Source organism: Phocoena sinus, chromosome 8 (genome assembly GCF_008692025.1).
Source record: "Phocoena sinus isolate mPhoSin1 chromosome 8, mPhoSin1.pri, whole genome shotgun sequence".
NCBI lineage: Eukaryota > Metazoa > Chordata > Mammalia > Artiodactyla > Phocoenidae > Phocoena > Phocoena sinus.
In genome coordinates, this window is record NC_045770.1 from 2,069,835 (window position 1) to 2,086,085 (window position 16,251).

At 41.6% G+C, this 16,251-nt stretch overlaps 1 protein-coding gene across 4 annotated transcripts in view; it reads left to right on the plus strand.

The window, feature by feature from the left end:
• Nucleotides 1–16,251, plus strand: part of OPCML (opioid binding protein/cell adhesion molecule like) — a 1,091,529-nt gene that overhangs the window by 977,149 nt on the left and 98,129 nt on the right. For all 4 annotated transcript variants that reach the window (XM_032640456.1, XM_032640455.1, XM_032640454.1 and 1 more), the window contains one exon: nt 8,621–8,746. In XM_032640456.1, coding sequence (XP_032496347.1) covers nt 8,621–8,746 — 126 coding nt within the window. The remainder of the gene's footprint in view (nt 1–8,620; nt 8,747–16,251) is intronic.

The following is a 16,251-nucleotide window of genomic DNA, read 5'->3' on the forward strand; positions in this document are numbered from 1 at the left end:
TTCAGTGGGGATTTTTTCTTTCTCAGTAGGGGCATTTGAAGCACAAAGTTTGCTTCAAATTGCACAGAATTAAAAGTTTTTAAAATTTCAGTGCTGTACAGCTTATCTATTTCTTTTGTTGCTTGTGCTTTTGGTGTCATGTCTAAGAAATCATTGCCTGATCCAAGATCACAAAGATTCACACCTTTGTCTTCTTCTGAGATTTAGTTCTTACATTTAGGTATGTGATGCATTTTGAGTTAATTTTTTTATATGATGTGACGTAGGGGTTCAACTTTATTCTTTTTCCTGTGGATATACAGTTACCCCAGCACCATTTGTTGAAAAGACTTTTCCTTCTTCATTGCATTGTTTTTGCATCCTGTTGAAAATTAATTGGTCATAAAAGTATGGATATATTTCTGGGCACTTAATTCTATTTAACTGATGTAGATGTCTACCCTTATGTTGATTTTTTAACAGGGAATATTTACTAGGGTTGTGTTAAGGATTAAAGGAAATAATGTATATAGAGCACTTAATACCAGCCTCAAATAAATAGACACTAGCTATTTTGTTGTTGCTCCTGGTGGTGGTAGCACTTTGTTCCCAGGAGTAGCCCCCTTGAACTTGCACTGTGGCTAGAAGCTCATTAACCAGAAGGGACCTGAAAATTCACAGTCTAACTTCTTCACTCAAAACTAACCAAATAAACAATCAGACACCATCACCACCACACACACATACACACACACACTCACACAAATACACATACACACACAACACATACACATACAAACACAACACACACACCCCAAAGCCAGAGGGGTTAACTGATTTACAAAAGATCACACAGCTATGGAGAAACCAAGATCCGAACCTGTGACTCCTAACATTTGGTGTAATGCTTTTTGCACCATAAAATAATACTTAGTATGGAAACTATGGCATGACCAAGCCTAGCATGCATACTGTCATTCCCAAATTAGTCTTAACTCTAGTTTATGAAATAAGCTTCTTTGTTAAAACACAAAATAAAAGGTAATCCTAGAATAAAACAATGAGTCTTTAAAAGTCTTTACTGTATTTTTTTTTTTTTTAAAGAAGATGTTGGGAGTAGGAGTTTATTAATTATTTATTTTTGCTGTGTTGGGTCTTCGTTTCTGTGCGAGGGCTTCCTCTAGTTGTGGCAAGCGGGGGCCGCTCTTCATCGCGATGTGCAGGCCTCTCACTATCACGGCCTGTCCTGTTGCGGAGCACAGGCTCCAGATGCGCGGGCTCAGTAGTTATGACTCACGGGCCTAGTTGCTCCACGGCATGTGGGATCCTCCCAGACCAGGGCTCGAACCCGTGTTCCCTGCATTAGCAGGCAGATTCTCAACCACTGTGCCACCAGGGAAGCCCTTTACTGTACTTTTTTAATAAACAAGCCTTGAGTGTTTAAAAATGTAGTAGAAAGCAGTTCATGTTTGTATTAGTTTTCTCATGGTCTCTTAACATATTGTTATTCTCTGGGGATAATAATGATAATAATAATAATGTGAAAACAACAATAATAACTATTTAAATCTCTTTAAAATCATTATCTCTAATCTCACATCCCTTTGTGGCAAATATTTTTATGCCCATTTTATGGTAGAGGAAGCTTACGCTTAAAGGGCTCAATCACACAGAAAGTAGTTGGAAAAAAAATGGTATTCAGACTTTAGCCTCTATGACTCCAAATTATAAGATTCTCTTTTCTGTTTGTTTTAACTGTGCCATTCAGTCTTAAATAAAACACTTAAAACGTGACTGTCAAACACTGTGCCTGGACAGAGACAGGGTATAGTTGCAATGGGTGGAATTACTGCCCTTGAAATAAGAGGGCATGGTGCTGAAGCTCTGTTCCCTGTTCTTTCTAGAAGCAGAAACAGAGGCCCCTAAAAGAAAATAGGTAAGGAAGAGCCAGGTAATTTCTTTATATAAACATGTGCGATTTGCCCTACGCATTCACTTGGGTTTGACAGCTCAGATTAAGAGGCAGAAATTAACAATTAGTTATCAAATATTTACTCTGGAATTGTCCCAGCTATCCAAGGCAAACGTCATTTATGAGTGCTGACTTAAAATGGAAGGAATTGAGATTTAGAAAATGAGCAGTTAGGCACAGATTAGCATTTATCAGATTTTAAATGGCATGTATATTCACAGTCATATATGAACATGATCAATAGCAGATACCATTTATTAAGTAGTTACTTATTTCCAGGCACTGTACTAGCATGCTATTCTTATAACAACTTAGAGAGATAAATTCTATCATCTTCATTCTACAAATGAAGAGCCAGAGCTCAGAGGGGCTAAGCCAACATTGCCCAGGGTTACACAAGTGTGCTGGACTCTAGAACCTAAGCTGTGGTGCACGGCCTCTCGTACACTGTTTCAACCTTGTCATATCAGCTTTGATTAGGGTGGTGCTGGTATGTCCAGAGTTCAGTCCCCAATTACCTTTGCACAAAGAAACATTTCTCCTTTAGAAAAGATTTTCCTATCTCAGGCTCGCTCTCTCACAAGTATACAATAACGTGTATACACAGTCTTGATAATAGGCACTTATTCATATAATACATTTTTATTAAACACCTACGTGCCAAGCATAGTTCAGTACACTGGGAATATAGTGGTCTTTAAAGCTTATAGTCCAGTGCCAGAGAGACTTTAAACAAATAATCATACAAGTGTATATAAAAGCACAAAAGTATATAAGAATTCTTGAAGACAATTTAAAGGTTGAGAAGAGACTGTAAGAAGAGGACATGAATTTGATGGGTGGGAGAGGACCGGGGTCATCAACGAAGACTTCTCTGAGGAAATAATATTAAAACTGAACCCAGAAGGAAACAAATATGAAAGGATAAGGTGGAGAGTATTTCAGGGAGAGGAAAGGGCAAATGTCAAATGTCTAGAGTGGAGACCACTTGCCAGATTGCAACACACACACAGTTTAAAAACTTACACATAAATGCACTACATTTGGGGGGAAGGATGCTACTTCATGTCAGGCTTGGTGTTATATAATAGAAATACAAGGATAAATATAACAGGACTTCCCTGGTGGCACAGTAGTTAAGAATCCACCTGCCAACACAGGGGACATGGGTTTGAGCCCTGGTCCGGGAAGATCCCACATCCTGCAGAGCAACTAAAGCCGTGCACCACAACTACTGAGCCTGCGCTCTGGAGCCCGTGAGCAACAATTACTGAGCCTGCATGCCACAACTGCTGAAGCCCATGCGCCTAGAGCCCGTGCTCCACAACAAGAGAAGCCACTGCAAGGAGAAGCCCAAGCACCGCAATGAAGAGTGGCCCCCGCTCACCGCAACTAGAGAAAGCCTGTGCACAGCAACGAAAACCCGACGCAGCCCAAAAATAAATAAATTAAAAGGTTTTTTTTAAAAAAGGGTAAATATAGCAGATCCCGTCCATGGAATAGCTCAATTGTAAAGATAAATGGTATGAAGAAGACATAAACAAGAATTCCTTGGGAGTGGAAGAAGGAAGAGTGAAGGCGTCATAAACGAGGTCTTATTCAAGTTGAGTATTGAAGGGTGAGCAGCTCATAGGACACAGTAGTGGGAGTGTTTCTGCAGCAGAAGGAATACGGTGTGTAAAGGCATGGGCAAGAGAGAACGATGTAGCCCCAGAGAGAGATGTGGGTCTCCTTGTCAGAGGAGGGGCTGGCGCTGAGGCTATGGCCAGGCTGGGAATGGTTTTGTAGATCCTGTGTAGAAGTTTGGACTTCACAGTCTCAGCCAGGGGCAAAGGTTGAGGGTGTTAGGCAGAAGCAAAATATTTAAGATGTAACTGTGGGGGGCATATGGGGTCTGAGTTATGAAGTGGTGGTGGGTAGAGAAATGAGGAGACTTGTAATATTCCGAGGAAGAGATGATGAGCTTCTCAACTAAGCCAGTGGCAGCGAGATTGGAGAGGAAGGGCCATGGGTAAGACACATTGGTATGTTTAAGAGCCCTCGGCCATGCTGAGGGTAAAGAGAACGTGTAAATACCTCATGGCAACCCCGAGCCCAAAGATACCTTCCTTCCTCAAGACACTGATTGCAATCTGATAAAACTGTGTTTGTCTGTCTCTCTGTATGTATATGGAGAGACAGTATTTTATCTATGTCTATATCTATATCTGTATAGGTATAGATGTGTATCTATATGTCTATATCTATCTATCGATCGATCGATCAGTCAATCTACCTATCCATCCATCCATCTAAAATGACTACACTCTGGGACTTCCCTGGTAGTCCAGTGGTAAAGAATCTGCGTTCCAATGCAGGGGATGCGGTTTTGATCCCTGGTCAGGGAACTAAGATCCCACATGCCACGGGACAACTAAGCCCGTGTGCCACAACTACTGAGCCCACACTCTGGAGCCAGCGCACCACAACTAGAAAGAAGCCCGCACACCACAACTAGAAAGAAGCCTGTGTGCCACAACGAAGAGCCCGTGTGCCACAACGAAAGAGCCCGTGTGCCACAACGAAAGAGCCCACATGCCACAACGAAGATCCCGCATGTCACAACTAAGACCTGACACAGCCAAAAATAAAATAAATAATAAAATAAAATATACTTGAAATAAAATGACCACAATCTGAAGTCCTTGTAGTTGTGCAGTGATCAATCTGCCCAGCCATGTTAGGACACATTATAGCCCACCACTGTCAATGAGAAGATAACCAGATGCATGCGTGACCTGCAGGGGAGGGTCCCCAGTGTCTGTAGATGTGACTGGGAACACACTGTTCTATTTGTAATCCTTTAATTAGACTCTTGTGGGTCCTGCCATTTTCTTTCAGTAATTTCAGCATTTCTGGTAAGATTGTTATACACGTTTCATGTTTATCTGTATATTCATAAACACTAGCGATAGATAGATAGATGATAGGTAGGTAGGTAGTTAATAGATAGGTAGATAGATGATAGATAGATAGATAGACTCATTTGCCACAGATATGTGTCTGAAAATTGAACAAAGCTCTCTTGTCAAAATACGTAGAAGCATTTAAATTTATTCCCAGGTGCTCCTTTGTTCAAAGGTTATCACAGAAACAAGGGGAGGGTCATGATGCTATTACCAAATTCAAATCAGATTTAAATGAATTACAAGTGCTGAGCACCCCCCTCGGCGAGCTCAGCGCGGGAGAAACCAGGATGACTGCGCCACCCCACACTCAGCGGCAGGCGCTGCGCTGGGGAAGCCGGCCGACCAGTGGCATCGCCGTGAGGGAAGATGCTGTGGGAGGACCTTCGAAGCAGAGGAGACAGAAAATGCAAATACAAATATCGTGTTCAGGGCATCGATGGGAGGTTAAACAAAGAGGCGATATAATATAATGGAAAGAATTCTGCCCTTTACTGACCACGTGACTTTCGGCAGTTTACTTAACCCTCCCCATGCCTCAGTTTCTTCGTTTTTAATAGTGAGAATATTTGTTCTGTTTATCTCATAATTTGTGAAGAATCCATGAGATAATGCATGTGTAAGCAAGTTGAAAGTCATCAAATCGTATGTTAATAAGTAATACATATTATTACCTATTACACACTAATAATGATGTCATAATTGAGAACAGAAAGAACTTTCCTTTCTCCCATGTCACTGTGTTTCCTGTCTTACTGGCGACCCTCACCTTTGACACTGTCCTTACCTTTCCTCCTTTGAGAAAGTGACAGAGGACAGTGTGGGCCTGCAGAAGATGGAGGGGTTCACTGCCTGAGGCTTGGTGAAACGTTTGCATCAACCTTCACTATCCCCCTCCAGGAAACTCCCTCCTAATGGGGGTAAATCACCTGGGGAATGAGGATGTCCCTCAAATATCTATAGAATTTTACAAATATCTCCTAACCCAGGACCTTTTAAACTATCCGATGAAACATAACATACACGAAACTGATAGCCCTGAATCGGGAGCCGTATGGAGCAATCTGTCCCTGGGCATCAAAGCTGCAATGTCCTAAATTCTCCTCCACTGACCAGCTATGCCCCCAACCCTCCCACCGCAGCTGTGTCCACCTTACAAACAGAGAGACTCTTGGGTCTAGAGAAAGAGAGCTTCAGATGGCCTAACACATCTGGCTAAAGCAGACATAATTCTGAGAATATTCTGGGAGGTTCACTTTATAAAAAAGTGAGAAAAAGTATTGACATTTCTAAGCCCAGAACAATTTTTTAACAAGCTGGAAAATACTGAAAAACAAGTAGTACAGTTTTCTCAAGAGAATGCAGTGTAGTTAGAAAATACACTATTTTTTCCCACTGTGTATTTCAGTAAAATATGTGCAAAGAAATTTCAGGCCAATTCCTAATGCAGAAATAATCCAAAATGTGGCAGATTTATAAGCCAGGTAATTTTTATTTATTTGCTTATGTGGATTCCCTTAAGATCGCAAGTGTTCTCCATGTTACTTACGGCTTCTCCTTGAAAAGACTTTCCTCTAAGATCTCAGCAGCATAAAACTCCAGGCTGCAGAGTTCTGGATCGAGCATCAGTCACAGTTCTCCTCTGCCACTGACTCAGCGTAGTTTGGAATCCACTAGTCTAGTGCTCTACCTGTTTGGTAATTAACAATTCATAATTAAACTGGCAGTTGGAATAAATCAGCATAACTATAAGCTTGGAGCCTCCTCTCTCTGTTGTCCACCCTTCCTTTTGTTTTGAGAATCTGAAAGAAAATTGAGAAGAAAGCTTTAGGTATCAGAAATCCTCCATTAAAAGCTTTGCCCTCCTTAGTTTTGGGATGTGTTCAATCTGTTCTTTGGATCTTTCTTTCGAAGAGGAATTAAGCAGGTACCCTTGTCAGCCTTGTGCCAGACACTGAGGAAAAGAGAGGTGGGTGTCATTCCGTCCTTTTCCTCCAGCACCTCACTCTCTAGGTAAAGAGACAGGCATAAAATAATCAGCTGTAAGTACAACACGTTCAGACCCCTCCCCAGGTGGGGAGGTGGGAGATTCTCTTTACAGGATTTGGGGAGAGGTTAGGGAAAACTGCAAAGGGGAGGTGACCTTTGATGTCCCTTGAAAGATGAGCCGTGTCTTTTCAGGTAGGAAATGAAGAGAAGAAGAAGAAAAGCAAAGTTTTGGAAGGGCCTGTGCCTCTGCCGTGTTCCCAGGGGAGCTGGGTCGAGCGTTCAGTGAGCGGCCTTAGTGAGGACACTGCGGAAGAGGCTTGTCGCTGGGTTGGGGTCAGACTGCAGAGGGCTCAGGTCAGGGAAAATAGGCTTGTGCTAAGCCTGGGGGGCACGGTGAGCTAAGGGAGCGAGTAGCGGGGCTAACAGTTTGATGAGATTATTGCCTGAAAAGATCACTCTGGTCACATGGAGGGGGCAGGTTGGAGGATCCAAAATTGGAAAGAGACCAGGTGGGATGGTCCAGGTGGGAAGTTGTTGCAGTTGACCATGTGGAAATTGCTGAGAAACCCAACTAGGTTGAGGGTGATGAGAAGTAAGATTAGAGAAGGAATCTAGGTATTTTCCAATGCCCAGCTTCAAATGGAATTAAAAATCAGGCCTGGAGGTAGGACAAGGTAGACAGCAAGACCAGGGGTCATGTCAGCCTTTGTGATGCTGACAGGTTAATGGACGTGGACCTGGCCCATCTTTCAGTCTGTTCTGAAAGATGGCATCATTGCTGTTGTCATCCTTATCACCACTGTCATCTTAGCAGCTACCAGTGATTGCTTCCTTTCTGCCAGGTGCCCTGGTCAGCCATTGTTTCATTGAAACCTCATAACATGAGTTTAGCTACTGCTGTCATCTGTTTCACAGGTGAGGAAAACAAAGCCTGAAGAGATGAAGACAATTCACCTTGCCCAGGTCACTCAGCAGGTGGGGAGCTGGGCTCCAGAGCTCTGCTCCTAACTGCTTGGACATGATACCATTACAAATAAATTGTATAATGTGATCTTAGCGTAACAGTAGTAGCCGGGGCTACTATTGCTGGTGGGGTCTAGGGGAGAAAGCAATTAATGCTGAGTGGGAGAGTCAGTGAAAATTTACCTGAGTTTTAAAGGATACATTTTAAGGAAGGAGCAAGAATTTCCAGGAAAAGAAATGTGAAAGAAAATAATTCTCGGACCGCACAACCTGTGTGAGGTCAAAGAATTCAATAGTCTGGAGTGCTCAGGAAATGGTTACTAATCCAGTGCGGTTGAGGCTTTGTGAATGAGTCATTGGAAACAAAGGCTGAGCTGGGGATTACGTGTGTGGTTCCTGCATAAGCCAGGGGTTCCACTAAAAGGAATGAACACACAGGTCCGATAGGAACTCTTAGAAAACTTTGTATTTTCCCTTTGGTTCTGCTTTTCCATCAACCATCAGTACTTCACTTACTGTTTCCCCAGAACCACCCCCCCAACACCTGCATCTTGGTACATCCAGACATTATGTAGAGCTGCTTCCATGAGTGCCCTGTACATGTTGTGTTAATGGTCACATCCTTGGCGAATCAAGCATAAAACTCTAAAATTTATTATTGAGAATAATATTTATTTTTAAAAACATGCTGTATGGATATTTATAGGCTAACACCTCCTTTTGTGTCAAGAATCGTTCTCATATATTTCTTTTCCCCTCTGTCTCCTTACAGTTCCTCCCCAGATCATGAATATCTCCTCAGACGTCACCGTGAATGAGGGGAGTAGTGTGACCCTGCTGTGTCTTGCTATCGGCAGACCTGAACCAACGGTGACATGGAGACACCTGTCAGTGAAGGGTAAGTCGTTTACTTGGAGGAAGTTTTCAGAGTTGGTATATTGAACACTTGCTTCTAATGCACAACAAAAGTTCAAGACTCAGAAAGCAATGCTGTATTTGTAACATAGTGATGGAAGAACAAATAGATGACATGCATCAGTCACCAGGTATTCCGTTCTAAAGAAGGGTTTGTAGAGAACATTTACTGAGTTTTTTTCTCTGTCCTTTTTATGACCTTAGAAGACTTGTGTTTTCCCAACTATGAAGGACAGAGATACCATAAGAATAACTTCCAACAAAGATACGAATGTCTCGAGGTGGGGATGCATGGGTCAGTGGGTTGTCTGTCCTTTCTTGAAGTAGAGGGCTAGAAAGCTAGACGGTGCACTGAAAGTGTTGGTGTTATTTTGTGCATCCAGGAGAAAAAGGATCTCCTTCTCAGTGCTTTCAGGACACTTACCCAGAGTGGAAGAAGGATGCTGGGAATGGTCAAGTGCCTGTGCTGGGCGCTCAGTGATTGGTATTAAACATTAGTTATGATCATCTCCAACTTAATAGGAAGGGAACCAAAAGGACAGTGGACCTTATCCCTTTGGAAATAAAACTTACTCTAAGTTGAACTTGAGAGATGGGCAAAGAGCCACCTGATGTATTTACCCTGTTAACAGAAACTGATTAATTCTATAAATTATACAAGAAACAAGTGCTTTCTCAGGCATTAGAAAATATAAACATGAAACCCAGTGAAAAGGAAAATGTGTGGAGTATGCCTGTGTGTGATATATAAAATAATATAAATCTAGAGGAAAACTAGGAATAAATCTTAGTAATGTTGAGCTAGACAAGGACTTGCTAGTTCACTAAAAGCTCTAAGCATAAGAGAAAAATGATAACTTTGCTTTTGTATTATTTTCCTGTGATTGCCGTAGCAAAGTACTACAGACCTCATGGCTTAAGCAACAGAAATGTATTTTCTTACTGCTCTGGTTGCGAGGTGCCCATGATCAAGGTGTAGGCAGGATTGGTTCCTTTTTTTTTTTTTTTTTAAGAAGATGTTGCAGGTAGAAGTTTATTAATTTATTCATTATTTATTTTTGCTGTGTTGCGTCTTCGTTTCTGTGCGAGGGCTTTCTCTAGTTGTGGCAAGCGGGGGCCACTCTTCATTGCGGTACGCGGGCCTCTCTTGCTGCGGAGCACAGGCTCCAGACGCGCAGGCTCAGTAGTTGTGGCTCACGGGCCCAGTCGCTCCGCGCCATGTGGGATCCTCCCAGACCAGAGCTCGAACCCGTGTCCCCCGCATTAGCAGGCAGACTCTCAACCACTGCGCCACCAGGGAAGCCCAGGATTGGTTCCTTTTGAGACCAGTGAGGGAAACTCTGTTCCAGGCCTCTCCCCTAGCTTCTGCTGGTGTTTCCTGGCTTATAGGTGCATCACCCCAATCCCTGCCTTCATTGTCACATGGCCTTCTTCCTGTGTGCATCTCTCTGTGTCAAATTTTCCCTTGTTATAAGGGTAGCAAACACATTGGGTTGGAGCCCACATTTATGACCTCATGTTACCTTAATTACCTCTATAAAGACCCTATGTCCAAATAAGGTCACATTCTGAAGCACTGGGGTTAGAACTTCCAGGTATCTTTTGGGGGCGTGGGGGTGGAGGATGAAATTCAACTCATAACTGGCCTCATCAATATTGAAAATACCATTAAGAGTAAATGAAAAGACAAGGTACAGATTGGGAGCAAACATTTGCCATCCATATACCTGACAAAGAATTTACATCTGTGCTGTATGAAGAATTCTTACAACATAATTCTAACCACCTACCTTGAAATGAACCAAACACCGAAAAAGACAATTCACAAAAAATATGTATATGAATGGAATAAGAACATGAAAAGATGCTCAACATATCATAGAAATGAAAATTAAACTGTAATCAGATTCCACTACACAACTACTAGAATGACAAAAATTTAAAAGACTGACAATATCAAGTGTTGATGAGGATGTGAAGCAACTGAAACTCTTACACATTAACTGTGGGACCACAAAATGCTATTGTCACTGAACTTAGTTTCAGTAGCTTGCCACTCAAAAGCTAATAATTCGAGAGGCAAGTGTCAGTAGAAAGGAAAGGTGCTTTAATTGTGAAAGCCAGCAATCTAGGGAGATGGTGGACTCATGTCCAAAGACCAACTCTGAAGATTCTGCTCAGCCAGGACAGTTTTTAAAGGGAAAAAGGGGGGAAGAATCTCAGTGAATCATTTAGGCAGGAGGTTGGGTTCTGCATCATTCTCTGTTGCATGCAGACTGGCTGACTCTCTCTTCAGATGTCATCTGCCTTCAGGGTTGCTTGGGGGGGGTGGCTATTGGGGTAAAGAGCTAGTCTTACTTCTTTTTATCTAGGAAAAGAACCAACAGGTTAGACTAGGCATGGTGTGCATTCAGGAGAGCATAGGTCAGGAGTTAGTTTAAATTGCCTAGTGATCTCATTCCTCTATAATTAGGGTCTTTTAAGGTTAGAGGGGAACAGAAATGGACAAACAGGAAAGGGGCAAAAGTGTTGCTTTCAGTATAAGTACTATGGAAAACAGTTTAACACTTTGTTAATAAAGTTAAACATACACTCAGCATATGACCCAGCAATTCCACTTCTAGGAGTTTACCGAAGGTAAATGAAAACATATGTCCACAGATATACATTGTACACAGATGTTCATAGCAGCTTCATTTATGATAGCCTCAAACTATAAATAAACCAAAACCCTCAACAGGTAAATAGCTAATTGTGGTAAATTTAAGCAACAGGTGGTTTCTCAGAAATTAAAAAGAACAAACCACTGATACATGTAACAAAATGGACGAATCTCAAAAGCATTCTGCTGAATAAGAGAAGCGGAAAAAAAAAAAAACAGGTACTTTATGATTTCATTTATATGAAATTCTACAACAGGCAAAAACTAATCTAGAGTGACTAAAATCAAGTCAGTAGTTACATAGGGTTGGGGTTTTTGGATAATTGACTACAACGGGTACAAGGGACTTTTTGGGGTGATGGAAATCTTGAGCACCGTGGTCCTTATATTGGTGCTTAAATTAGTGAAAACTAATCAACGCTACACTAAATATGGGTGCATTTTGTTGTCTTTGAATTAAATCTCAATAAAATTTGAAACCTATACCTACAGAGATATAGGAAATAATGACCTGAAAATGTGCCCCTAATTTGGAACATTAATTATGTGAGAAGCATTCACCAAATGAAAGACTGGATTTGCTACTAGGAGCATTATTCAAACTTTCACTATCTCGTGTTCCCCATGTACATTGAGAATACATATTTCAGCCCCTGCCTTGTTACAGGGAAAGATAATGATAATAAATCCAGCAGACATCCTTCGTGTAAAGACCTCAGGTTTGAAATCCAAAATGTCAATATTATAAAGTAATATTAACAAGAATATTAAAAGAGGTATAAGAGATATCACAAAGCTCAACTTTAATGTAAACACAGCAGTAGCTTGTGTTCCCAAAGATACAGGCTCCATCTGTGGAAATTTTGCTCAAAGTCAGGGGGGATTTTGATTTACATTATACACAGAAATATCTCAAACCATCAGACTAATTTTAGTGCATTTATGTGATCCTAAACACATAGTTTTCTCAGCCTAGGAATCTTTTGGAAGGTGCTTTGACTTTGTGGAACTGTTTTAAAGCAATTCTTTATAATGGTTCCATGGTAAGGGTTCCCTCTTAAAATAAGAAAGATTCAGACATATTCCTAATCTTTTATATAACATAATAGTTGCAATGCAGCCTCAAAAAAAAATCCCAAATTGACATTCCTCTCTCCTCTTTAAGTCTCCCAGCCTGTGTTCAGCTTTCAAGTTCCCGTTTGTGTTTTCATCGCTCTGGCCTTCACTTTGCCGTCTCTGATTTCCCCTTTTGTCTTTCTTCCCCGCCTCTTAGTGACATTTAAACATTTAAACTCAAAGCATCATTTCCCGAGTTTGAAAAGCACTAGAACCTGGAGGATTTGCATGTTTAAAATTTGTACCTGCAGGGTGACCACTAATATTTATTTTTAGAAGGACACACCTTCTCACTTGGAGTTGGGGCGACTTTGGGAAGTTGCTTTCAAAGGTTTAGAAGAGCAGCCAATATAACTTGAACAACAAATAGCATTTTTAAAACAATTGACTGTTTAGTTCAGCAAGCAAGAGTAAGAAATAGAAGTTGTAATGACATTTCCTTTGAAATTCCAACAAAATTACATCAGAGAACATAGCCCCCTAGACAGCTGTGTTCTGATAACGTTAATGCAGTGTTTGAAAACTATTGTTTAAATTTGGGGATCTGTATAGCAGGAATGAATAAACAAGCTTCCATTTAGAAAAAGAATATTTTAATGGGCAGATTATTAACGATTAAGAATAGTGGTTATGGTTTAAAATGACAATTTCTATAAATTATAGAAAAAGGTAAAGACAAATGAACTCATAAATCCATGATCGCACTAGAAAATAGTAATCATTTGTGGATCAGAAACAATGAGGAATCTCTGAAATACAAAAAGTACATAGACATAATGAAGGAAAAAATGCAGCTCTAAAGAAAAAACAAAACAGGAATACGATCTATGGCTGAAATGGTAGTTGAAAAAGGAAGCATTTTAGGTCATGGTAAAATGTTAAAAACTGATTGGAGCTGAGGGTAGGCAGGGAAGGGAGCCCTGAGGGCATTTTCCGATTTCCATGATGTCAGTAGTCCCATCCTTGCCACTTTCCTTGGAGCCCCCTTGAAGTACCTTGGTTTTTTAGGTATCTTTAGGTTTTTATTTCCTCTTAAAAACAAACAACATTGTAAATCAACTATACTTAAATTTAAAAAAGGAAAGAAGGGCTTCCCTGGTGGCGCAGTGGTTGAGAGTCCCCCTGCCGATGCAGGGGACATGGGTTCGTGCCCCGCTGGGAAGATCCCACATGCTGCGGAGTGGCTGGGCCCGTGAGCCATGGCCGCTGAGCCTGCGCGTCCAGAGCCTGTGCTCCGCAATGGGAGAGGCCACAACAGTGAGAGGCCCGCGTACGGCAAAAAAAAAAAAAAAAGAAAAAAGAAAACAAGCAAACCCCAAGCAAGTCCTTCTTATGAAAGCAGGGTGAAAGTTTTGAACAAAAAATCACTGTGACTCCAGATGTGGGTATAAAGACTGCTAGTGTTTCTGTCCAGACTAGATGTGCAGCTGGAGTCCTCTGACCCCCAGTTCCCTTTGCAGTACTGACAGGTGCACCAGGATTCCCAGAAACTAGGCAGGCATCCCCACAGCACATCTGCCTCACTTCTGAGGAAAGCTGGAGGTTTTTACAGGATCATGCTTATTAACACTGGGACTATCTCAAAGCAAAGTGCTAAGTACACACACATTCGGGGGGGGGGGGGGGGTTTGCATTTGACCAAGCATCTATTCTTTAGCTTTAGATATAAAAAGTTATATCTAATTTATTTTCAGCAGCAGATGATGGGCTTTTTTAAGTATATGTATATATATTCATATGGATTTGCTGGAGAACATGGCTCTTGTTTAGTAGACTTCACACACAGGGTCTGCTCTGGCTGACCTACCGCTTAGAAGCTAGGATCATGATGGAATCCCAGGCCAGGGAAAAGTGGGCAGTCCCCACACAGGCAGCCAAAGTGGACTGGCAAGGAGCCAGTGTGTTTGGGCTATACTGTGACACACACAGGTGGGTTCCAAGAATGATTTTCTCTTCCCTTCCTGAAGGACAGGAGAAGCAGCTCTGGGGCAGCATTGGTTGAATGCAAAAGTATGAATAATGTGAAAACCATGTTGGAAGAGGGAGTAGCGGAGGACACAGCCCAGGCCGTTGGGTGGGAAGGAGGGTCTTCTTTCCTTCTTAAGGCGCCGTAATAATCCACTGCAGTGCTTGCACACCTGGCCCCATTTCCAATGACATATTTGGAAAGACCAGATGTTTGGGGAGAATAATAAAGTCTTCTTTCCTGTTTCCTCTCCGTGGAGATTTTAAGATGACAGCTACTCACCTGTGAGTGAGTTGATGCTACAATCGACTCCTATACAGTCATACCTCAGGGAGCAAGAGAAAGAGTTATTTCACAGAAGTAAATTTTCCCGGTAACCGAAGCTGATGCCTTTATGCATTGACTTGAGTCATCTTTAATGGAAGCAGTTTAAAAATGGATTACGCTCATCTCTGTTGCCTTGAGGAGAGTGGATGGCATTTGGCCTCATTTTTAAAATGTAATATCAACATCGTGCATACCGGTTGTTTGTGTCTCACTGTTTGAGGTCTGGATAACAAAGAACATGGCCCTAAAATACTGCTCAAATTCTTGTTTCAGTTTTTTATAGTTCCTCTATCTTTTCTTCCTTCTCTCAAATCGGAGGATTGTCAGTGCTTCCTAAAGACCACGTGTGCCTTTTAGCAGCTTCTATCTACTTGTGTTTCTTCTATCTACTTCTAATTTGTCGTGAACAACAATCCATATAACCAAGGTGATGCGTCCTAAGTAAGAACGTAGTATGGGGGAGAGCCTTCTGAGGAAAGGCCGTGAGCTTTCAAGAATAAGTGGTAAGTGGCACATATGCTGGGGGGAGTGTGGGCAGCTTTGTTCTAGATGTATGAGATTGCTAGACCAGTGAATTCCATATAAGAGAAGAGGGATGACTCCAGCAAAATCATCATCCTTGGTTCTGACCTAGCTGAGCAGGTCTTTCTCTCCTGTTCACTGTGCTAGGTATTGAGGTTAGGAGATGTACTAGTCCCAGAATGTTTCTACCGCAGCTCTTATTTTTCATGCTAGAAATTCTTGAGAGGAAAGTCTTAAAAGAAATTGCCAGGTCCTTAACATTACAAATAAAAGAAGCGCTAACTCTCCCTCATATGAAGGTGTCGATTCCTCATGGCTGGCAGGGTTAGCTTCTAGATGGAACTAGACTTCAGGTCCTTACGACCTGGGATTGAAATCTGGCCTGAGCCTTGACAATCTGAGTGACTGTAGAAAAATCATGTCATCTCCAGGATCCCTAATCTCCTGGACTGCAGAATGGGGCTATTTATGCCAACTTCCTCAGATAATTATAAGGACCAAAAGAAAAAACGAATGGAAGGCTTGTAACTGCACTGGACACACATATATGAGTCGCCCAGCAGTTTTCTAAATTGCTGTTGTGCCGTGTTTGAATTAAATTACTTCTCAGAATCCTTGTAGCTTGTAGTCAGCCTGAGAACTCATCATGTTACCATCATGCTTATTGTGTGTCAAGACTTGTACACTTTACATGTTTTAACTAATTTAATGTCCCAGCAGCCCTGAAAGGAAAGTGCTAATATTTATAATTGTGCTTTTCTTTTTAAGTATCATTATGCCCATCATTATGCTTATTCCTATCTCTGTCTTTGTCTCTTGTTCCTCAACGTCTTGGGTCATTCATTAGTGATTCAGTACCTCTCTGGTACGTCTAAAAATTCAGAATGACATAGCA